A 21,218-nucleotide genomic window follows, 5' to 3' on the forward strand; every position below is an offset into this window, starting at 1 on the left:
TATTGGATTTCTTCTCTACGTGTTTAGCTAATTCTTCAAGCGTGTTTACATTGTATTTGGCTAGTTTTTAGTGTGTAGTCATCGCTCTTCTAGTTATGGGATTTGGACACCGACATTGTGTGGTGAAAGGATGTTCAAACAGTGGGAGAAAGCTAAATAAATGGGCAGAATCTCATTGTGGGCTTCACGATTGCAAAAATTGCGACTGCAAGCTGTTCGAACTATTTCCATTTCCAACAGCACTAAAGAACAATGATAGAAGGCTAGCATGGACCAAAGCTGTAAAGAGACAGGATTACAATGGGAAGTCTTGGGAGCCCAAGAAATCTTCGCGGATATGCAGTGAGCATTTCATGCAAGGAAAACCAACAAATGAATTCCCTGGTCCTGAACTCGTCCTGGGATATGTAGTCTATCTACTTGGTTTATATATTCACAAATGTACTTTCTATATATTGAGTTTTATAATAATGAACAAACACAAGTTAGGTATATATTTATAATAGCTTACCCTGCAACACAACTGCAATAAACACTTATGATATCGCCAGTTTTCTTGACTGCGCAGATCCATGCTGAATGTGGCGTATGGGAAGTTTTCATTGAATGAGTACATTTTGCTTTCAAAAAGCAATACTCAGAATCTGCGAGAGGATTGAAAGATATTTGTTTCAACCAGCCAGAGTCAAACAGTCTAAATGCTTTGCCTTCTTTGTATTCGTTCAAAGTTCGTTTATGAAACTCGACATGGTTCCCTGGGTGGTCAGACATTAACAATAATGTTATATCGCTGAGGTATATCGGCGGCCAAGAAGTCATGCTGTTGTTTTCATTGACCCAGCCATCCTGCAATGTCAAGGGATCAGGCACTGAAACGCCACTCGGCATAACCAAAAGCTTAGTCTTTTCTTTTTCTGTGAAATTCTTTCGTTAGCTGTTGGTTGCTCCTCAATGCCCATCTCTGATGCAGCAAACACCTTTCTGCTTGCGGCAAAATACTTTCAAAGCTTCGACTTTCCACATCTGAACCTCATCATAAGAAAGGAGTTCAGAACTCATTGTAGAGTAGTAGGTTTGTTTACAACACGCTTGAAGAGTAAGCTAAACACAATGTAAACACGTAGAGAAGAAATCTAATATGGCGCCACTTGTAGAGTTGGTGCTCACTTTTCTAGGCTTGCCACCCCAGCATGCATTGCAATTCCACCGGAAGCCCGAAACTCCGATTCCGTCTATAAAGCCAAAAGAAGAACGAGCGTCATCAACACTCGCCCCCTTTGCGCCTTTCTCCGAAAACGATACAGAAAAAAAACAAACCAAACCTTTACTTGGACTGTATTATAACGATGACTGGAGAAACTAGATATTAAAACGTGTTTAATGACACTCTATAGCACATGGACTGTTGCTGTAGTATCGCAGACTAGCACACGTAACAGCTGGTGACAACAACCAACACACTGCTAACTGAGCTAACGTTAACTCTAAACAGAAAGAAGCTAACAACAGTAGCGTTGGTTCAACCAGTTTGGCGCGATTTGGATGAAGAGCATTAATTGACTCATACTGAGCAACAAGATGGACTGCAGCACAGCTGACGTGCCCAGTAGTGTGACACACGACTCTCCAGGTAGTTAGATTAACAACGATATTTTTAATTAACGCTAACTTATAGCTGAGGAGGCAGACAATGCATTGGACCGCGTTGAAGCTAAAAGCTAACGTTAGCTTACGATATCGAAATATTGCATTGACGTCACTGCTGCTGTCATTCAAAGCCGTTAAGATGCAAAACAAACAAACTTCCGTTGATAGTATTTCGGAGAGTTTGTTAGCACTTCCTAACGTTAGTAATAAACAGTGTCGGAAGTAGTTTAAGTAGCCTACTGTACCCAAGTCCAATTTTATTTTAACGTTCCTGTATCCTAAAGCTGGAAAGTTAATCAATTGTTTGAAAAGCACACGTTTTTAAAGCTGCCCCCCCCCCCCCCCCCCCCTAACAGTTTTTTGACATTTGTCAGTAGATTAACTTTGAGTTACAAGAAAAGCGCTATACAAGTCTAATGTAATGTAATTTAGTAGTCTGTAGTAGTGGTACTACTAGTAATAAACAGTGGTGGAAAGTAGTTCAAGTACTGTACCTAAGTACAAATTGATGGTACTTTTATTATTCTTGAATACACACTTTTACTCTATACTTCACAACGTTCTCTCCTTGATATTCATCTATAATTACTTGTGACTTTGCAGATAATCATTATACATAAAAACATTAACAGCTTCTAAAATATGATGCATAGATTAAACTTCCCTCAGTTTGTAAAAGTGCTTAATTCAACTAGCAAAAAACCCAAAAACTGCTGTTCACTTGCTAATGCATCAGTAGTAATCTAATAATTATATCATTAACAAGCCATTCTAAATAATACATTATTTTACTTTACTAAAACTGTTTTTGTAAGTGTATTACAAAACTTCTTTACTTACACTATATAATTTTGACAGGACTTGTAACGTCTAGTATTTTTTATAGTGTTGTATTACTACGTCTACTCAAATGAAGTAGGCAATGAAATGAAATACATGTTATGACTGAATTGTGGACATGCCTAGTTTCCCGTTATCTGTTGAAGTGTAGTCACATAACATTTATGAGTCAACTGTTATTCCAAATACTGGAAAATACTTACTTGCATAGTAAAGTTAAATCATCATATGCAAATAAGAAAAAAAAAAATGTATTGCGTCCAAATTTGTTTTTGAACTTTTTTGATCGTTTCACCAGACCAAACTTGAGATGTAATTACTGGTACTCATCCTATTGTGTTTCTGATCAGGAAAACACGGCTCCTGCTCTGATGACGACATACCTCTCTCAAAGTTCCAGGCAAAGCCACACAGTGAGGAGAAGCAGTCACATGAAAGCACACACGACTCTGACACTAATTCAAAAAAGGACAAAAGTGGTGAGGACAACACATAAAACAGACTTCCAATGATATGTGACCTTTTAAAAGCAAAATAAACTACATTTTGTATGTTTATGTCTTCTCGTATTGCAGCTTCGGATGACTCTTCAAATGACGAGCCTTTGAAAAAAAAGAAAGTAGTCTCTTCACCAGCAAAGAAAGCAGAGAAAACAGACAACACGCCACTCAAATCTAATGGCACAAATGACAAGGAAGCAGGTGGTTACATTATCATGTCATCAACCATATTTCAGCTGTGTGTTTTGTCTGTAATGGATGGCTTTACATTTTGTGATATATGTATCCCTTTCAGAGGTGAAAACCGATGAAGACTCTGATAATGAGCCTCTCGTAAGAAAGGCCAAAATGTCTTCCAAAGCTGCAAAGAAGCCTCTCTCAGTCCCTCCAAAAAAATCAGTTCATTCAAAGAAGGAAGGTAAGATAATGTTCTCTACGTGCACATGCAGCATCAACAGAAAGTTGCTGTTATTCTTGACTTCCATTTCTTACACAGAACCACTGGATGACGATGATGTTTCGGATGATAAGCCTTTGAGTGAACTTGGCAAGAAACTTTACCCCCAACGTCAGAGAAAGTCACCTCGTACTCCATCTAGAAGCACTATCAGAACCCCAAGGAACGTAGCAAGGAAAAAAAGTAGGTGTTAAAATGTGGACATCATCTAAAATGCTTTACTCAGCACTTTTGCCAAAAATAAATGTTTTGTTTGTTCTAGTTAAGTATGCAGAGTCTTCCAGTGACAGCTCAGATGATGAATCACTGGCAACAAAGAAGAAGTTCACAAAGGCCCGTAAAGACAGCAGCTCAGATAATTATGATGATGTTGATGAGGATGAGGATGATGATGATGTGCCCTTGGTAAAGCCTGTTGCCAAGCAGAAGAAACCAGTGAAGAAAACCACTGAAACGACAACTGCTTCACCAGGCAGAGCGTCAAGAAAGAGACGAGGTACTGTAGCAGTAATCATGACATGGTCGAAACATTTGTTTTACAGATAACATGGAAATAAGTCAATAAAAATGCTCAGGGCAGTTTAGCTTCACACAGTTACGTTCATGTTACAGTGAGACATTTAGACACTCAAAGGAATAAAATAAATAGAAAATGATGGATGTTACTAAAGCATTTTTCTATTCTCTGTCATGCATTTATGTTTCATTAAAGAAAATTCAGAGTCGTCCAGCAACAGTTCAGATGATGAACCCTTAGTTAATGTTGGGGAAAAAAAAAGCACAAAACAAACAAAAAACAAACCGAAGGCTTCACCTGCAAAGAAGAAGAAGAAGGACGACACAGGTGACAGAAAATTAAAAATGCATATCGTACCGCTAACAGTGGAGATAATGTGGTTTCTCAGCAAAAGCCTTCACTCGATAAACAAATATTTAAGTAAACAAAGTATTGTCAATCAGTTTCCTATTCTCTGTCATGCATTTATGTTCTATTAATCGTTTCTCAGAGTCGTCACGCAACAGCTCAGGGCTCTCTGATGAAAACTCAGATTATGAATCCTCGGTTAATCTTGGGAAAAAGAAAAGCCCTGGAAAACAAACAAAAAACAAACCGAAGGCTTCACCTGCAAAGAAGAAAAACACAACTCCCAAAAGGCCAAAAAATATGCAAGATTCAGGTAAAAACTCCAGCTGAGCCATTCTTAGCTATTAGAGTTGACAGAAATTAAAATATATATCATAATACCGACAGGAAGACTGTTTTCTAGAGGCCAGGTAATGTGGTTTCACAAACAAATCCTTCACTTGCTAAACAAATATGTAAGACTTAAAAATGTGTTATCAATCTGGGTTTTTTCTGCTCATCAGCCATGCATTTATGTATCATTCTTTTCTTTTCTAGCGTTGTCAGACAACAACTCAGGACACTCTGATGACGGCTCAGATTATAAACCCTCAAGTAAATATGGGAGAAAGAAAAGCACACAAAAACAGACAAAAAACAAACCGAAGCCTTCTCCGCCGAAGAAGAAGAAGAAGAAGAAGAAACCAACTCTCAAAAAGCCCAAAAAGAAGCCTGATTCAGGTAAAGACTCCCACCCGGCCAGTTTGAGCTGGTGGAGGTGACAGAAATGAAAATACATATAACACCAACAGTAGAAAAAAAAAATGTAATGTAGTATTGTGAAGAGTACATTTTTTATTTTACCAATTAGTCTGGGGGCATTTTCTGTTCATCAGCCATGCATTTATTTATTTATATTTTCCAGCGTCGTCGAGCAACAGTTCAGACGATGAACCTTTAGTCAAAGCAGCTGACCACCCACAAGTGACCAAAATCATGAGAATAATACTTGAGAGGTGTGATGGTGAAGAAGCTGGAGACACAGGAGCCCTGCTTAAAACCAGTACAGGTACTGATTACATAAACAGGTCATTTCAACATAATTCTGCTGCTATAGAACCTTAAAACAAAGAGTAACATTATTCTCACACTCCAAAACAGAAACACAGATTGCTGAAAAGACTTCGAGGAAGGACTCAGAGGGCTCCGAGGAATCCCCAGAAAAAGAATAAGCAGATGAAACGGTGGTTAAAGAAATGGCATTTTTATTTTGTTATTGTTACCTTTCACCTTCTGGACGGGGAAGTTCAAACCACCTAGTGGCTACAATGTTTTAAGGACTTCCTAAAGTGTACATCCCTCGGAGAGACTCCTCCAAATATAGATCAGTTAGTTTTCATGTTAAGTTGAGCTGTGTGTTTTATAGAGTACATACATGTTAATTTAAGGTGTTTGTATTTTTACTCCAATTTTTAAGTTTGGGAACAGATTTTGTAGGTTCTTAAAGATATTATGCAGTCTTTAATGTTATTTGACTATTTGTGCCTGTTGTTTACACTGGCTTTCACCTCTGGTTTTAACTTTTAAAAGAAAATAATTTAACGCTCATTAAAGTAAGTTATACTTCAGTTTTCATATTAACTGTACACTCAGCATGCAGCAGTGAACATCTTTTGTGTTGGATTAAACTGCTTCTTTCATTATGAAAATTCTTATGAGATGAGTAAGACTCTTTGTCACACACCCACAATTCTTCTTGTCTATACTTGTCTGTCATTTTAATTTCAGTGAGATTGTAAAGTCAATTTTATTTATGCTTTCCAAAATCACAAATGTCTTTCTTTTATCTGACTCTTTTAGAAGTACTTCTTAACTTTTTTTAATTTGGAGTATCTGCAGGGTTGTCTGCACACCCCATCCAGCTCTTAACTTGAAACAACCTGGCATCAGTTGTACACCTTATCCAATTGGGCTTTCATTGTAGCTTACAATCTACAAACAAAAAGACGAGGGTTGAAACCTAATTATTGTCGTTAGTAATCAGTTATTACAAAAAGAAAGAAAAAAAAGCGATGGCCATCACAACTTATTGGGGCTACTAAGGTGACGTCTACAAATTGCTTGTTTTTCCCCAGACCCAAGAATATTCAATTTCCAATTATTTTAGTGATTTACAACTTGATTCTTTTTTTTCTTAGTTAAAGCTAAATTAATTAATTTCTCAATTAATTGTTTGGTCTATAAAATGTCAAAGAATTTCAAAATGATAGTCGAATTTACCAAAGCTTAAGGTGACTTTATTTAAATGTTCTATTGATCGACTACTATCGATTGTTAGGATAAGTTCCTTCCAGAAAATGTCACCCTCGAAATGAATGCAAACATTCAAATAAAACACAAAAGAGGGAATTGAACATTTGATAGTTTTGTTTACTTTATTTATTTATTCTAGTGGGAATATTGATTTTGCATTCGTTTAAACTTCTTTGTCTACGTTAAAGTAAGCCGAATCGGTATGCCCCCAAAGTTGATTTTACATTTCTTCCTAAGGGGAAAATGATCGCAGCCACACATAATTAAGAAAATAAAGAATTAAGAAAACGGCGTGTTAAAAGCATTTTCCATTACTACACTGCTCGTCGAGTGTTTTAAAAAGAGGAAGATAAGAAAGTAATACACTTAATCAAGACCACATATTGCAAGACAAGGGTGTCACTTTGGTTTGAGAAATGGGGGAGGGGGGGGGGACACAAAACGGGGTCTGGGGTCTCGATTTGAAGTCGGCCTTAATGATAAATTCTGCCAGAAATAATGTATACGAAAAAGCTGTCTTACTTTCTGAATTGTTTAATACAGGAAGTGAAAGCCAAGACTGGAGAGAATCATTTTATAAAGTCAATGTTCACAATTAATGTTTTGTGTGTGATTCAAATAAAAATGTGAGATTTAGTTTCCACTTTGTTTTTCTTCTTTTATTTATAGTCATATAACTATTGATACAAAATACACAGACAAAACAATGCAGATAAGCTGGAGCCACATCTAAATCACGTTGGTTGTATCATGAGTGTAGCCTACTTTATTTATAATTCTTTAATTCAACTTTTTTTTAATTCAAACTATTCACTTCTTATCATGTAGACGTCTTGTCTAAATCTAAATGACCGCTTGATATTCTCTTCAGGGGCAAACTACTTCAGTTGACTGGTTTGGTTTGTGTGTGTGTGTGTGTGTGTGTGTGTGTGTGTGTGTGTGTGATCCAGAGAAAGTTCTGACTCTTAACCTACCTCTGATAATAAATAATGACAACAGAGATGTAACAACTATTATTACATGTCTTGGGAATGTGGGAGGAAACCCAAACATCATGTGGGGAGAACATGCAAACTCCACAGAGAGAGAGCAGAGGATACAAACTGCACCCTCAACTTACTTCCTGTGAGCCACCGTGATGCCCTCACTCTTAAAAAGGATGTTTTATAAACCAGATCAGTACAGAGGCTGTTGTAGGATATCAGCTCCTTTGTCAAATTGTCAATCAAGCTTGTACTGTGTAAATATATATACAGTACCAGTCAAAAGTTTGGAAACACCTTCTCATTGTGAACGAGAAGGTGTCCAAACGTGTGTCCAAACTTTTGACTGGTACTGTATATATATTTACTTTAAACGGGCACATCCTTTTTAAGAGTGTGTATTCATCCTGAAAAATGACCACGTGAGTATTTTCCAAGATGAATACAAATAAAGACTGTACAGAGGGGAACAAAGAAATTAATTCAAATGGTCGACAGGATAGGAGAGTACTTATCGAAAGCATTTTGTTCTGAAATGCTCTGATTGCATTTAGCATGTTGTTTGGAAGTTTATCTCTTCCTTGAAGTTGCAAGTTGAGAGTGTTCAGGTGACAGAAAGGCCAGCTGTGTGATCCAGTTTGGGTCTTCCAGCTCTGGCTCCCGTTTTCCTTTGTTGTCCAGGAAAGTGTGAATCTCAGGGAGGAGGCTCAGAAACCGTTCAAGCACTTTTCCGCGGGGACAACCATCTCACCTCGCTGTGCATCACCAAATCACCATACTCTGGTGTCATAGTCCTCAATGAACTGTCGGAACTGTCTGTGGTTCAGCGCTCTGGAGACGATAACATTTACCACACGGACAACAGTCTGCATCACATTTTGGAATGTATCATTTCTGAGTTTTGATACTAGTGCCTCCTGATATATGATGCAGTGGAAACTGATAAAGTTGTGCATTTCTGCTCTTTTTTTCATGAGCCCAACAAGCCCCTTCTGTTTTCCTCGCATGTTAGGGGCGCCATCCGCTCCACAGAGGACGCCATCTCCTCTGCACTCCACCTGAGCCTGGCCCACCAGGAGGAGAAGAACACCCATGTGCTAATGCTGTTCCTGGATTTCAGCTCAGCATTCAACACAATCATCCCCCAGCATCTGGTAAACAAACTGGGACCCCCTCGGCCTCAACACCCCCCTGTGTAACTGGCTGCTGGATTTCCTCACCGACAGACCCCAGCATGTGCGTGTTGGAAACAGCACCTCTGAGCACCGGCTCCCCACAGGGCTGCGTTCTGAGTCCACTGCTGTTCACCCTGATGACCCACGACTGTTGTGCCAGGTTCAGTACGAACCACATCCTGAAGTACGCGGACGACACAACTGTGGTGGGACTCATCAGGGACAACAACGAACTGGCCTACAGGGAGGAGGTGAAACATCTGACAGACTGGTGTCACACCAACAACCTGATCCTGAATGTTGACAAAACAAAAGAGATCATTGTTGACACTGTCACACACCACTCCTCCTCAACGGCTCAGCAGTGAAGACTACAGACAGCACAAAGTTCTTGGGGGTGCAACTCGCAAACAGTGACCTGGTCCTTTCAAACCTCCTCACTGGTGAAAAAGGCTGTTTCTGCGCAGGTTGAAAAGAGCACAGCTCACCACGTTCAACAGAGATCAATCCTACCAGTTGCATCTCTACCTGGTCTGGAAACTGCAAAACCTCAGACTGGAAGTCTTTACATTACATTACAGGTAATTTAGCTCTTATCCAGAGCGACTTACATTGAACTGAGTACAGGGACAGTCTCCCTGGAGCAACACAGGGTTAAGTACCTTGCTCCCTGGTATTGTCTCCCTGTCTGTAGCTCACCTGTCTCTCCGTCTTCTCTCCCTGTCTGTAGCTCACCTGTCTCTCCGTCTTCTCTCCCTGTCTGTAGCTCACCTGTCTCTCCGTCTTCTCTCCCTGTCTGTGGCTCACCTGTCTCTCCGTCTTCTCTCCCTGTATCGCTAACTCGTCTAATCGCTTTCCGTTTGTCACTCGCCTCTCATCTGTCTGTATAGATAGTGTGCACACACGTGACAAAACTGTGTGACGTATGCGTGCGACGCCATGTTGGTTGGAAAACAAATCAACAATGGCGTCTAAAGAGAACAACAACAACAACAACAACAATACAACTCCGACTTCTTCAAAGTATTGTGACTCTCTGGAGTCCTCTGCAAAGACAAGATTCAGAGGAAAAAGTCCAAATATGCGGCCGTGACCCGTACACGCTAAAGTCGTCGGATTATATTGAGGATTTAGATTCATTACCGCCGATTGAATATCCGGATATTGTGAACTACCTTGTGCTACAAACGTTGTGGGTAACCAACGCACAAATGAAGGCATACAAGAGCTTAGATGCTTATAATGTCTTTGTTTCTGGCTGGGTTGGTAGTCTTCTTACCAAACCACTGAAAGATGACAGGGTGCTCGTCCATGCTCGTGTAAATCACTCTCAAAGAGCTCGAGATACACCGCTCAAGCCGTGGTTTGTGAGTGAGAAGAGCGTCACACTGTGATTGTATGGCTGGATTAAGTGAAGCATGTTCTCACATTGGTGCTTTGCTTATCGCAAGTGAAGTAGTCTCAAGAATAAGCCAAACAAAAAGATGCACAGAAGAAAAGAGCGAATGGCTGCTGTCATAAAGCTTTGCCGCTTCTCCTAGTCACGAGAAGTAAGGTCTTACAGTGTTCGGGTATATCATAAGCACAAATGTTTAACGTAAACATTGAACATTGAAAATCCCTCAATAATTTATTGATTATAAATCCGGGTCCGGATAGGTCGGCGTCTGGGTCCAGACTCGGACCGCGGTCAGCCTGTTAGTGACCCCTGCTCTAGGGCATATGTCTTCAACAGGGGGTGCGCGACCCGAGGTACTGCAGGCGGGTGCGCGAAATCGTTTGTCGATAAAGCAATTATCAACTGGATGACCAGACACGCAGGCTGGGCCCTGGGGAGAGATAACAAGAGGTGGGGGATTAGTGAGGAACGATGGCTGCGGCGCACGAGCGGTGCTGTGTGGGTGTAGTAGCCGCAGCCGCTGATGAGAATGAGGATTGACCATTGAGAGAACTTTTACTCTCCAGATATTGAAAGGGAAGAGATCCAAGAGGGCAGCTAACCTAACCCTGCTAGAACCTATAAGGCTATTCCACTACCCTGGCCGATGTCTGGTTGCAGGAAATTAAGATTCAGGCATCCCGGATCAAGCTGTTGCACTTGACGGATGACCGCAGGACAGAGGCGGGATTCCGGTGAGACGAGAGGAGGCGGACTGTGTGTATACATTAATGATGCCTGCTGCTACGTCCCAGTTGATGGACAATGTTTCCCTGGTATCGATTTTTTTAATGTTAAAGATGCGGGCCATATTATCTGCCCAGATAATTCATTATTATTTTTGTTTGTTTACATTCCTCCTCACAGTGGGCCTACTACTAGGCCCACTGTTTTTGTTCTGTTCTGTCATGTTTTTCGTGTGTAGCATTATAGACTAAACTACAACTGCAGACTCACTTCATGTCATTGACATAGCAGAAGAAAAGAGAACCTAAAATGATTCCCTGATGGATGAATTGTTAAAGCTCAGAGCCCTTAGTTTGATCAGAAGGATATCATGATTTACAGTGTCGAACGCCTTTTTGAGATCCAACATATCCGTGCTGTCTGAAACTGAGTCCATACATTGTTTTAGTTTTTGAAAAACCTACTCATTGTGCATTTAATCTGTCCCAACCAGTTCCTGACCTTTGACCTCTCTATTGCAGGGAGGAAAGAGAAAACAGAACTCCTTTAACAGGATCAAAATCAGCCTACATTATTCTGTACTCAACAAATTCTTTGAAAATACTTTGATGTGTTATTTGTCATTAGAACAACCTACACCTACAGATACTTAGGCATCACTATTGACGACAACCTCTGCTTTAAACACCATATTGACAATATTTTAAGGAAACTGGAATTACAACCGGGCTTCTTTTTTAGAAACCAGGCCTGCTTCTCCACCAGTGCTAGAAAACGGCTTCTAGCTGCCACATGTTTTCCGCTCTTGGACTATGGGGATGTTGTGTACATGAAGGCCTCAGCTCACTCCTTTCATCTGCTGGACTGCTGGATTTGAAATCATACTATATGATACTATATATACTATACTATATACTACATACTATATACTATATACTATATATATATATATATATATATATATATATATATATATATATATATATATATATATATATATAGTATATATAGTATATATATATATTATATATACTCATATAATCATAAAAGTACAAAAGTATTAATGTCAAAATATACTTAACCCTTTCATGCATAGAGGTCACTACAGTGGATAGCTATTCAAAAGCTGTTTTCTTGTATGTGCATGGGTTCTGATGGTATAGTTGCACATCAGCCACTAAAGTGAAGGCTATTGCATCATCCCATACACTGCTACTCAGTGACAAGCTGTTGTAAGTGCAAGATACATTTCTCAAAACCAAGATGGCAGACAGACAGCCAAAAACTTGCAGTCGCTCATCAATACCTTGTCAATCCTTCTATGGAAAGAGACCCTTGCAGTTATAAAGAATTTGGTGACATCAAGTAACAACTAAGGAATCATATAATTCATAAATTGTCAAAGTATTGATTTTATATTTGGGAGGAAATTACAATTATTCATCGGTCCACTACATTGGACGTCATGCATCACTGGCTATATTTCAACTACAATATTGTTACTGTTGTTGATGAAAAAACTTCATCAGCAGGAACTGTTTTGGCTGTAGTTCCATTTATTTATGTTATTATAATGCAATTTGAAGTTTTTGCATTTCTTTATATATTGCATGCAGTGTGTGGCTTTGTGCCCTGCGTGCTTTGCAATGAAGGATCTTGTTATTAGTGTCACACTACCCTCAGTTCTTAAAAGTTCAATATAAGAACAGTTACTGTAACAGAGACTCTAACGGACAGTCTAACTTTATGCCAGTGGTGTGTAGGCTGCTCTTTCCATGTGTTCTATTCCTAAATGGTGTTTTGGATATGTATGCACATTTTCTTTATATACATATATCATTTTATAGTTTTCACATCTTTATATATAATTTTATTAATTTGTTTATTAAATACTTATTTCTTCAGTTGAACACATAAACACACGCTTTCCACCTGAGTGGACATATACAAATATCTTTTAAAAATAAAATTCAAATCTTTCTTTTTATGCCTAAAGAGCAATAAAAACACTTGGTAAAAAAATCCTGACTGAGGGGGGTCATAATTCATGCATGAAAGGGTTAAAGTACCAACAAAAAAAGTAGGCTACAGATTATGAAGAATGGGTCATTTCATATATATTATATAACTGGATTATAATTAGTCATGCATTAATGTGTTCATCACTTTAAAGCTGCAACCTGTAAAGGTGGGGATCTTTTGAATTACTTTATATACTGAACGGTAGCTTAATCTATAAAAATACATTATCATTTATTAGTTATTATTTCAATTGTGTATTAATAATCTGAATCTGCAAAGTAACTAGTACATAACATGTCAAATAAATGTAGTGGTGTAAAAATGAGGCTGTAATATTTCCCTCTGGGATGTAGTCGAGTAGAAGTACAAAGTAATTCTAAAGCTCAATTAATTAATGTAGTACTACATGAACTTTAGGAATGTACAATAATTAATATTTGTACCAGTATCTCATGCAACAACTAAGGCTTCTCATTCATTAGGATTCCTGAGCTTTTATTAAAATCTTTTTCATCGGTAAATCTTGAAAGGAACAGTGCACATGTATTCTGTTGTACACCAAGTGTTGTAAAATAATAATGAAGCATTACTTTTTCATGTTTGTGACCTGGTCACGCCTTTGATGAATAACATATGATTAATGGGGGTGTATTAACCAATCGTTGTGACCCCTCTAAAAAATATTTAACAATATAAAACATGGTATGACTTAATACACAGTTTAAATAAACTAATAAATGATAATGTATATTTATAGATTAAGCTACCGTTCAGTATATAAAGTAATTAAAATGATCCCCACCTTTACAGGCTGCAGCATTAAAGTAATAAACTCCAGTGAAATTATCCATTCTGTATAATCCGTAGACTACTTCTGTTTTTGGTACTTTTAAGTTTATTTTGATGCTAATACTATTGTACTTTTACTTAAGTATGATTTAAGTGTATACAATTTCCATATATCTTGTGTTTTTTCCCAGAAAATGTTCTTGCTTTGTTATGTGACATGCTATGTGAACAATTTGACCTTGTTGGCTTTAAATTGTCAAAATAAGTTTGTAAATATTATGACTTATGAGTTATATTAAATAAGTTGTGTTTGATTCATATAACATTTCTTTTCCTAACGAGTATTGATAACTGAAATGGGAGTCCGAACTGATGATCTAATATGCAGAAGGGCTGACTTTATTTGAGGGGTACAGTAGGCCTACTTGAGTAAATGTACTTAGTTACATCGCACCACTGGTTACCAGCGATCTCTGTGAACTGGTTATGGATGAAGATAAAGAATATAAGAAGAGAAGAGAACGTTAGAATGAACGTACGTCATAATGCCGCTGCTGCATATTTTAGAACGTTCATCACATTGACTGATTCTACACGCAGAATACGAATCATTCTGCGCGCAGACAACCTTTGAATAAGACATACTGTATATCCAGAGCTACACAACTCGAGATAAAGTGAAAACTTAAACTACAAGAAGACTTTAAAGTCAAGTTAACCAACTGTGCCACCAGTGAACGCACGAGCTAATAGGTAATTAGTAACAGCTGATTGTGTAGCGGATATTAACTGTAATATTTACACACGCACTAACAGATAAATACTTTTAAAATTGAGGCTAGCTGAGATAAATAGCTAACATACACACAGTTAACGTTAGCTTAATATTTTCTCTAAAGTGTAAAAAAGTAGTAATATAACTTAAGTACTTATAAGTACAGAAGTATCAGCAAAATGCACTTAAAGTATACAAAGTAGAAGTAGTCTACCAGTCAGATGCTATTTAATAATGATGTGTAAACTTGACTGCAGCATTTCAATGTTGGAGCTGGTCATATACTTACTTTATACTTAATAGTATATATAAGTAACTTGTAACTAGAGCAGTTAAATAAATGTAGTGGAGTAGAAAGTACAGGATTTGGCCTCCAAAATGTCGTGGAATTAAAATATACAGTAGCAGAAAATGGAAATAATCAAGTCTCTCAAAATTGTACTCAAGTACAGACTTAAAATACCTGCTTTTACTTAGTAAAAATACCAATGCCACAATGTAAAAATACTTTTACACGTAAAAGTCTGAGCTGCCTTCACATCTTACTGAATTAAAGTCCAGAAAGGTAAAAGTGAAAGCACTCATCATGCAGATTGGCTCCTTCCAAAGTATCATATTATTATATATATTATAATATTGGAGTATTACTATTGCTGCATTAATGTTTAGGCAGCAATCTAATGTTGTAATTGGACCAGGTGAAGTTATAATAACTAAAACATAATGATATATACCTGAACGAGTATAATATATATTGTTACTTTACATTACATTGTTTCTGAACCACCTTCCAAGTGTGTGACAGGAGTTCACTGAAGCCCAGAACGAAAGTCGTTCTTCTGGAAGAGTCTGGTGACACTCATCACTCAGAACATCTCTTCCACCAAATAGATCCCGCTGCTGATATAGAGCGTATCATAGCGGAGATGGATTCAGGACAACTGTTTCCCAATCCCTTTGATGAGATGAACTTCGTAATTGAAGACGCTCTCAATGCTCCTGCTCCTGTTTCTGTTCCTGTTCCTGTTCCTGTTCCTGTTCCTGTTCCTGTTCCTGTTCCTGTTCCCACCAAAATGGATCAGTGTACAGATATGGAACAAAACATAGCAGAGATGAATTCAGCAGCGCTGTTTTCCACTCTCTTGGCTGATATAAATGTTGTGATTGACAACATATTTAACCCTCCTGCTCCTGCTCCTGCTCCTGCTCCTGCTCCGGTCCCTGCTGGGCTGGACCTCAACACCCACCCTCAACAAGCAGAGACACATGCCCAGGTAAGCTCACTCAGTTGTCCCTTCCCATGTGGTCACTGTGAGGCTGCTGATCGATACAATCAATAGTCATGATTCTAAAGTAATAATTCAAGTGTTAAGGCGAGACACTACTGATCAGTAAAGAGAGTGTGGGATATTTTGCTTCTATAACATGTATTCTTTCACACTATTGGAAAGAAAACATTCAAAATACTTATTTAGGTTCAAAACAGAAGAAAGGTCCCATTCACTCTTCTGGCATGAAGTTAAAAAGCCTTAAATCAGATATCTTTTTCATGCTGAAACGATGCTTGTACGTGTTAAGATTGAGCTGAGTTACAACCCACATGTAGCGGCACAAACAGCTGTGTTCAGGGTCATTTAGGAGTTTATTTCACTACACTTTACAAGTTATCAACTGGGGAAGTTTATAATAAGTAATATCTATTAGTTAAATATTTGTACCCTAAAATGTTTCTAGATTTAGAAAACACAGAAGAATATAGTTTTATGCATATGACACACATGGTGATGGTGACTTTCCAATCTTTGTGATGAGTCTCAAATAATTGCTTTAATGTGTGTTGGTAATACAGACATTTTATTATCATACAAGTCATTTGATAAGATTTTATCTTTGCAATGTGACCAGATATGAAATAACTCTGATACAAGCGAGTGCCAAGCGTCTGTTATCCCAAGAAATATTTGTCATGCAGTTATAAGAGCAACATTAATCTCTCACCAATGAAGTTTGGAATAGTTAGTGATTATTTGTCTAGAAGCTTTGAATCCCAAAAACACATTTTAATGAGCACAAATCTAAAAAAGTGGGTATTTTTTCATAAAGTCAAATTCAGTGAAAGTGAATACATTAACAGGCCATGTTTAGTTTTTTGCCCTGTGGTCCTCTGATGTTCACATGAATAGACACCCCTCAACAGCACCCTGTGTGCTGGAGATTCTCCTGATGGGATTTTACTCCACAGATGTCATTCAGTCATTGTAATTTAAAGGAAGGAATCCTGACACCTAGTGGATGGACGAAACCATTGCAGCTTGTCTCATCACTTTTTCGGTGTGTTTGTGTCTCCAGGCTATCTTTGGGCCAGTGATGAATCTCCCTGTAGGCCTGAACCTCCGTGTTGTTGGAATTCTGTAAGTAACACACACAAATGTAAATAAAAACACATCATCGAGCTTCTTCTTGTATCGTCACACACACACACTCTATTCTCTTACTCTATACTCTATACTCTTCTATTATCTAATGTGTGTATCTGTCTCTCTATCTGTGTAGGAATGGAGAGCCAGTGTACGAGGTCGTAGAAAAGGATCTCGCTCCTCCTCTCCCGGTTGCTCCTATAATGAAAAGCTACAAACCAAGGTAAGTTTATTTTGGACAGTTTTGCTCAACATGTACTTTTCTTCTTTTTTTTTTTCCTATATGAATATTATGATAATCAGCCTATTGATTTTAATAACACAGTACGGGTTAAATTAGATGCATACTTCTTTCCTCACAATTGTTACACAGTGATAACATGAACTCTTACTCTGTTTTTCCCGTAGAAAGAGAAAGCTTGTAAATCAGCAGGAGGGTGACCGGCCCTACATAAAGAAGCCTCCAAACGCCTTCATGCTCTTCATGGAGGAGCAGAGACCATATGTTGTGACTGGACCAAGCTTTGAATGCAGAGGGAATGCAGCTGTAAATAAAATCCTGGGACAGAGGGTAAAAGTATTTTCTCTATATGTTTGAGGCACGATCAAAGCTTGTAAAAAGTTTCTAATTGTAAATCTTCATATCTTCACAGTGATTTGTGCTTTTTCTTTATTGTCCCATAACCAGAGAACAAACCGATTCTGAGCATCGTGTCTGTTGATCTGTTTTTATGCTTGTGTTCTTGTTGTGTGTCAGCGTGTGTGAGTGCTAACATCGTGTTGTTGTCCGTCCACAGTGGACGTCAATGACGCATGAGGAGCAGGACGATTATTACAACCAGGCTGGTGTGCTAAGACGGCTCCACGCCCAGCAACACCCTGAATGGTCCGCCAGAGAAAACTATGTAAGTGTACAACTCATACATGTTTCCGTCACTCCACTCGAGCTAATGAAACACTGCAGACATTTTACCAGCTGATTTTAGATGGAAAGTCTCATTTGTTTTTGTTCTTTTGTGTAGGGCAAAAAGAGGGCGAGGGAGAGGAGAAAGGCATCCACAGGAGTTGAAGGTAAGATGATGTTTTCATGTGAAGTGTGATGAAAACAAGATGATGTGACCACACTGACTAGATAACATCACTTACACGACATTGATTTTACAGGTTGAATTGTTAGATGTTGTTAAACTAAACCCTTTTGAATGCTATTGGACATTGGCAGAGACTCTGCAGCAAAGGGTTCAACTGAAGACTGATCAGTGTGTTTTTTTGTTACAGCGTCTGCATCTGCACCTGAAGATGTCACTCAACAGGCCAAGAGGCTGTGTGTGACACCAGTGCAGACAGCAGTGATGCAGCCATTCACCTCCCAGGCAGCAGTGATGCAGCCATCCACCTCACAGGCAGCAGTGATGCAGTCCTCCCTTCCACCTCACAGGCAGCAGTGATGCAGTCCTCCCTTGCACCGCACAGGCAGCTGCATGAGTCTGTTGTTATATTCTTTCAACTAAAATAAATTTGATTAAAAAATCAAGCGAAAGCGTTTTGAAAGCCGTCATTGGTCAACTTTTTTAATATTTAAATAAATAAATAAATTAAATAAAACATTTTTACAGGAACAATAGTTCATTGATTACATTCTAATATAACAACTTGTATATCATTACATTTTTTAAAGATTTAAACTTGTTCTCTTGATATGCCTTTGATATTTGTGTTATGTACAGACAGCTAATTGAATTGATGAAAGATGCATTGTTTTATATTTAGTTCTGTGTTGAGATGTTGCAAATAATTTGAATACATGTCTACTATCCTTGTAATACACTTCTCTAGTGTTGTTCTAGACATAAATGAGATTGTCCCCGGGATATTCTCTATCTTGTACAAGTACTCAAACACACACACACACACACACACACACACACACACACACACACATGCACACACGCGCACACACACGCGCACACACACGCGCACACACACACACACACACACACACACACACACACACACACACACATGCACACACGCGCACACACACACACACACACATACACACACGCACACACACACACGATCCATCAACAACAATTACAGCACACAACCAAAATACAAAACTTAAGGCAAACAGCGAGTATTTGTAAAAAGGAAAATCTACAGAATGAGTATTCAGCAGCTGCTTAAGACAGAGAACAGATGTAAGGCCTTGATCAGATTATCGGAGTAGCCGACAGCTAGAATTGAGCCTCAACAACTCTGCTATATATGCAGGGGCCGGGACATGCTTTGCCTCGTGTGCAAGTTGTAACATTTTGAAATCAATTCTGTGTTCACAAAGTATTTTATCAAAGCGCTCTTCTCAGCCAGCATCATCCATACCTCAGAGCTCATACAGATTATTTAAAGTTGTATTCATTGATATTTTTGGCCACTTGGAGGCATTGTAACAAACTGTATATACAATATTATATATACATATATATATATAATATGATCTATAAATATATATAATATAATAGTTATGGCATTTATTCAAGTTGATGATGGTCACCTGCATGTAAGTCCAGTATTCACTCTTATAGCTCTGTTTTGGTCTCAACCAAGGTCAGAAATAATCTGGAGTTTGGGATTCAAACCAAAACAATGATCTAAAATGATCACACCGGAGAGTGGCAACAAGGGAAGGACCTGAATGCAGACTAAGCAGACTGACAGGATAAGATCAGTGATGTATTGGCAGAAAGGCAGGAGTCCAAATTAGGCAGTAGGTCCGGTGGACAGGCAACAGAGGCCCGAAATGACAGAAAACCACATTGCAACTTTGATGACCTGATAAGAGAACAAAGCAAGTGGAAAGTATATGTAGTTATTTTTGAGAAAATGATGAGGAAGATGGCGGGGAAGGCCAGGTTAACCGCAGAGCAGATGAGGGAAGTGAGTATAGGTGCGTAGATGAACGGGGGCAGTCAGGTGATGGGGCAAGGAAGGAAAGTCCCAGAGCATCTGCTGGATGGATGTAAAAGAACAATGAAGGGACCTCGGAAATACGGAAAGTGTCTGGTGAGGAGGGACGTGTGCTTTAAACTCACAATGAAAAGATAATGGAAAAAAAAACATGCACAAATTCTAATTTTTACCCTAACCCTAGCTCCAGTGTGGGTTAAATGAACATGAATAACTGAGACACAGACAGTGCTTTACAATAATAATAAAAACCACAGGGACAGGAGAAATGACCAAGACTGAAAAGTCTGTCCAGTTTTTGGCATCTGTAAGTCACAGAAAAGAAGAAAAATAAAGTTTATGGCACCTTTGGCACCATAACAAATTTGAATACAATAGCACATTTCAGGGAACTACAGCTAACACTAGGTGTAAGCGTGTCGAAAAAAAGTCATAGTATAGTATGTCCAAAATACCATTAATAAAAGTCATAGTATAGCATGTTGAAATAAAAAAAAGAAAAGTCACACTATAGCATGTGGAAGAATCATGAAAAAAGTCCACTAGTAATCAACTACCACTTCTTTTCTCCCCAGATGAGTGCAGAGTTTCCAGAACAAAACTGAGGACGACCGAGTTTCTGCACTTCATCCAAGTCTTCTTCTTCCCGTACTCAGAGTATAGTATGCCATTAATCATTTCATAATATAGTGTCATGGAAAATGTTGTAAAAAGGTCATAGTATAGTATGTTTTAAAATATTAAAAAAGTAAGCAGGAGAGACTCATGTCGTACTACGACAAACTGAAGGCCGAAGAGCAGGAGAAGTATGCAAAGCTACAGAAACTCATGTAGGCATCTAACTGCACAGTTATTGATTGACATCAGATGTAAGACAAATTGTTTAAATCTTGGTGTAAATGTGTGTTTCTGTCCAGACCTCTGAATGAAGAGAGAGAGAGCGGACGTGAAGGGCCTGGAGGAGACTGTGGTGAGTGTATGAAGTGATCAATGTTGTATGTGTTATAGAAAAGGTGTGGGGAAATGAGACCATTTGATCTGGCCCTCGAGGTAATTCATAAACACACGCAAAAAATGAACTAGAAAAAAAAACCCAAAAAATCTAGACAGCAATAGAATAAAACGGGCGACTAACTGTTTTTCCTGGCAAGGTCAGGGTCCTTGAACACAACACGTGGTCACATCATGTCAAACTTCAATATTAAACGAGACTGTCATTGACATCAGCAAACGCAGCATGGCGAGTGTAAAAAAGAGAAAGGTGGATGCGGAATGTCGCACTTTCCAGGAGAAATGGACGAAAGATTATTTCTTTGTGGAAGTAAAAGGCCAGTGTGCCTAGTTTGTGCGGATGCGCTTGCGTG

At 38.6% G+C, this 21,218-nt stretch overlaps 2 protein-coding genes across 3 annotated transcripts; both read left to right on the forward strand.

Moving 5' to 3' along the window:
* Positions 1-1,239: 1,239 nt before the first annotated feature.
* On the forward strand, positions 1,240-6,004 carry LOC115016202 (nucleolar protein dao-5-like). Of its 2 annotated transcripts, none has more exons than XM_029443891.1 (11): positions 1,240-1,630; positions 2,838-2,966; positions 3,063-3,188; positions 3,283-3,405; positions 3,484-3,627; positions 3,707-3,940; positions 4,166-4,288; positions 4,452-4,622; positions 4,847-5,029; positions 5,214-5,357; positions 5,450-6,004. In XM_029443891.1, exons 1-11 carry the CDS (start codon positions 1,579-1,581, stop codon positions 5,518-5,520), a joined length of 1,500 nt encoding a protein of 499 aa, XP_029299751.1. In that variant the 5' UTR covers positions 1,240-1,578; the 3' UTR covers positions 5,521-6,004. The 2 variants fall into 2 exon arrangements, with proteins under 2 accessions (XP_029299751.1, XP_029299750.1); XM_029443890.1 differs by having other exon boundaries at positions 1,241-1,630; positions 4,157-4,288.
* A 9,578-nt stretch (positions 6,005-15,582) lies between these two features.
* LOC115016062 (transcription factor 7-like 1) lies at positions 15,583-18,335 on the forward strand. The gene is made up of 7 exons (XM_029443726.1): positions 15,583-15,744; positions 16,820-16,881; positions 17,024-17,110; positions 17,296-17,458; positions 17,685-17,792; positions 17,910-17,958; positions 18,166-18,335. Exons 1-7 carry the CDS (start codon positions 15,583-15,585, stop codon positions 18,333-18,335), a joined length of 801 nt encoding a protein of 266 aa, XP_029299586.1.
* The last annotated feature ends 2,883 nt before the right edge of the window (positions 18,336-21,218 follow it).

The sequence above is a fragment of the Cottoperca gobio genome, chromosome 11 (assembly GCF_900634415.1).
Source record: "Cottoperca gobio chromosome 11, fCotGob3.1, whole genome shotgun sequence".
Classification (NCBI taxonomy): domain Eukaryota; kingdom Metazoa; phylum Chordata; class Actinopteri; order Perciformes; family Bovichtidae; genus Cottoperca; species Cottoperca gobio.

Coding starts and splice junctions, on each gene's coding strand:
- LOC115016202 (XM_029443890.1), top strand. CDS start 1,579: ATGGACTGCAGCACAGCTGACGTGCCCAGTAGTGTGACACACGACTCT. Junction 3,941..4,156: donor AGCGTCAAGAAAGAGACGAG/GTACTGTAGCAG, acceptor GTTTCATTAAAG/AAAATTCAGAGTCGTCCAGC. Junction 4,623..4,846: donor AAAAAATATGCAAGATTCAG/GTAAAAACTCCA, acceptor TTTCTTTTCTAG/CGTTGTCAGACAACAACTCA.
- LOC115016062 (XM_029443726.1), top strand. CDS start 15,583: ATGAATTCAGCAGCGCTGTTTTCCACTCTCTTGGCTGATATAAATGTT. Junction 16,882..17,023: donor CTCCGTGTTGTTGGAATTCT/GTAAGTAACACA, acceptor CTATCTGTGTAG/GAATGGAGAGCCAGTGTACG. Junction 17,959..18,165: donor GGCATCCACAGGAGTTGAAG/GTAAGATGATGT, acceptor TTTTTGTTACAG/CGTCTGCATCTGCACCTGAA.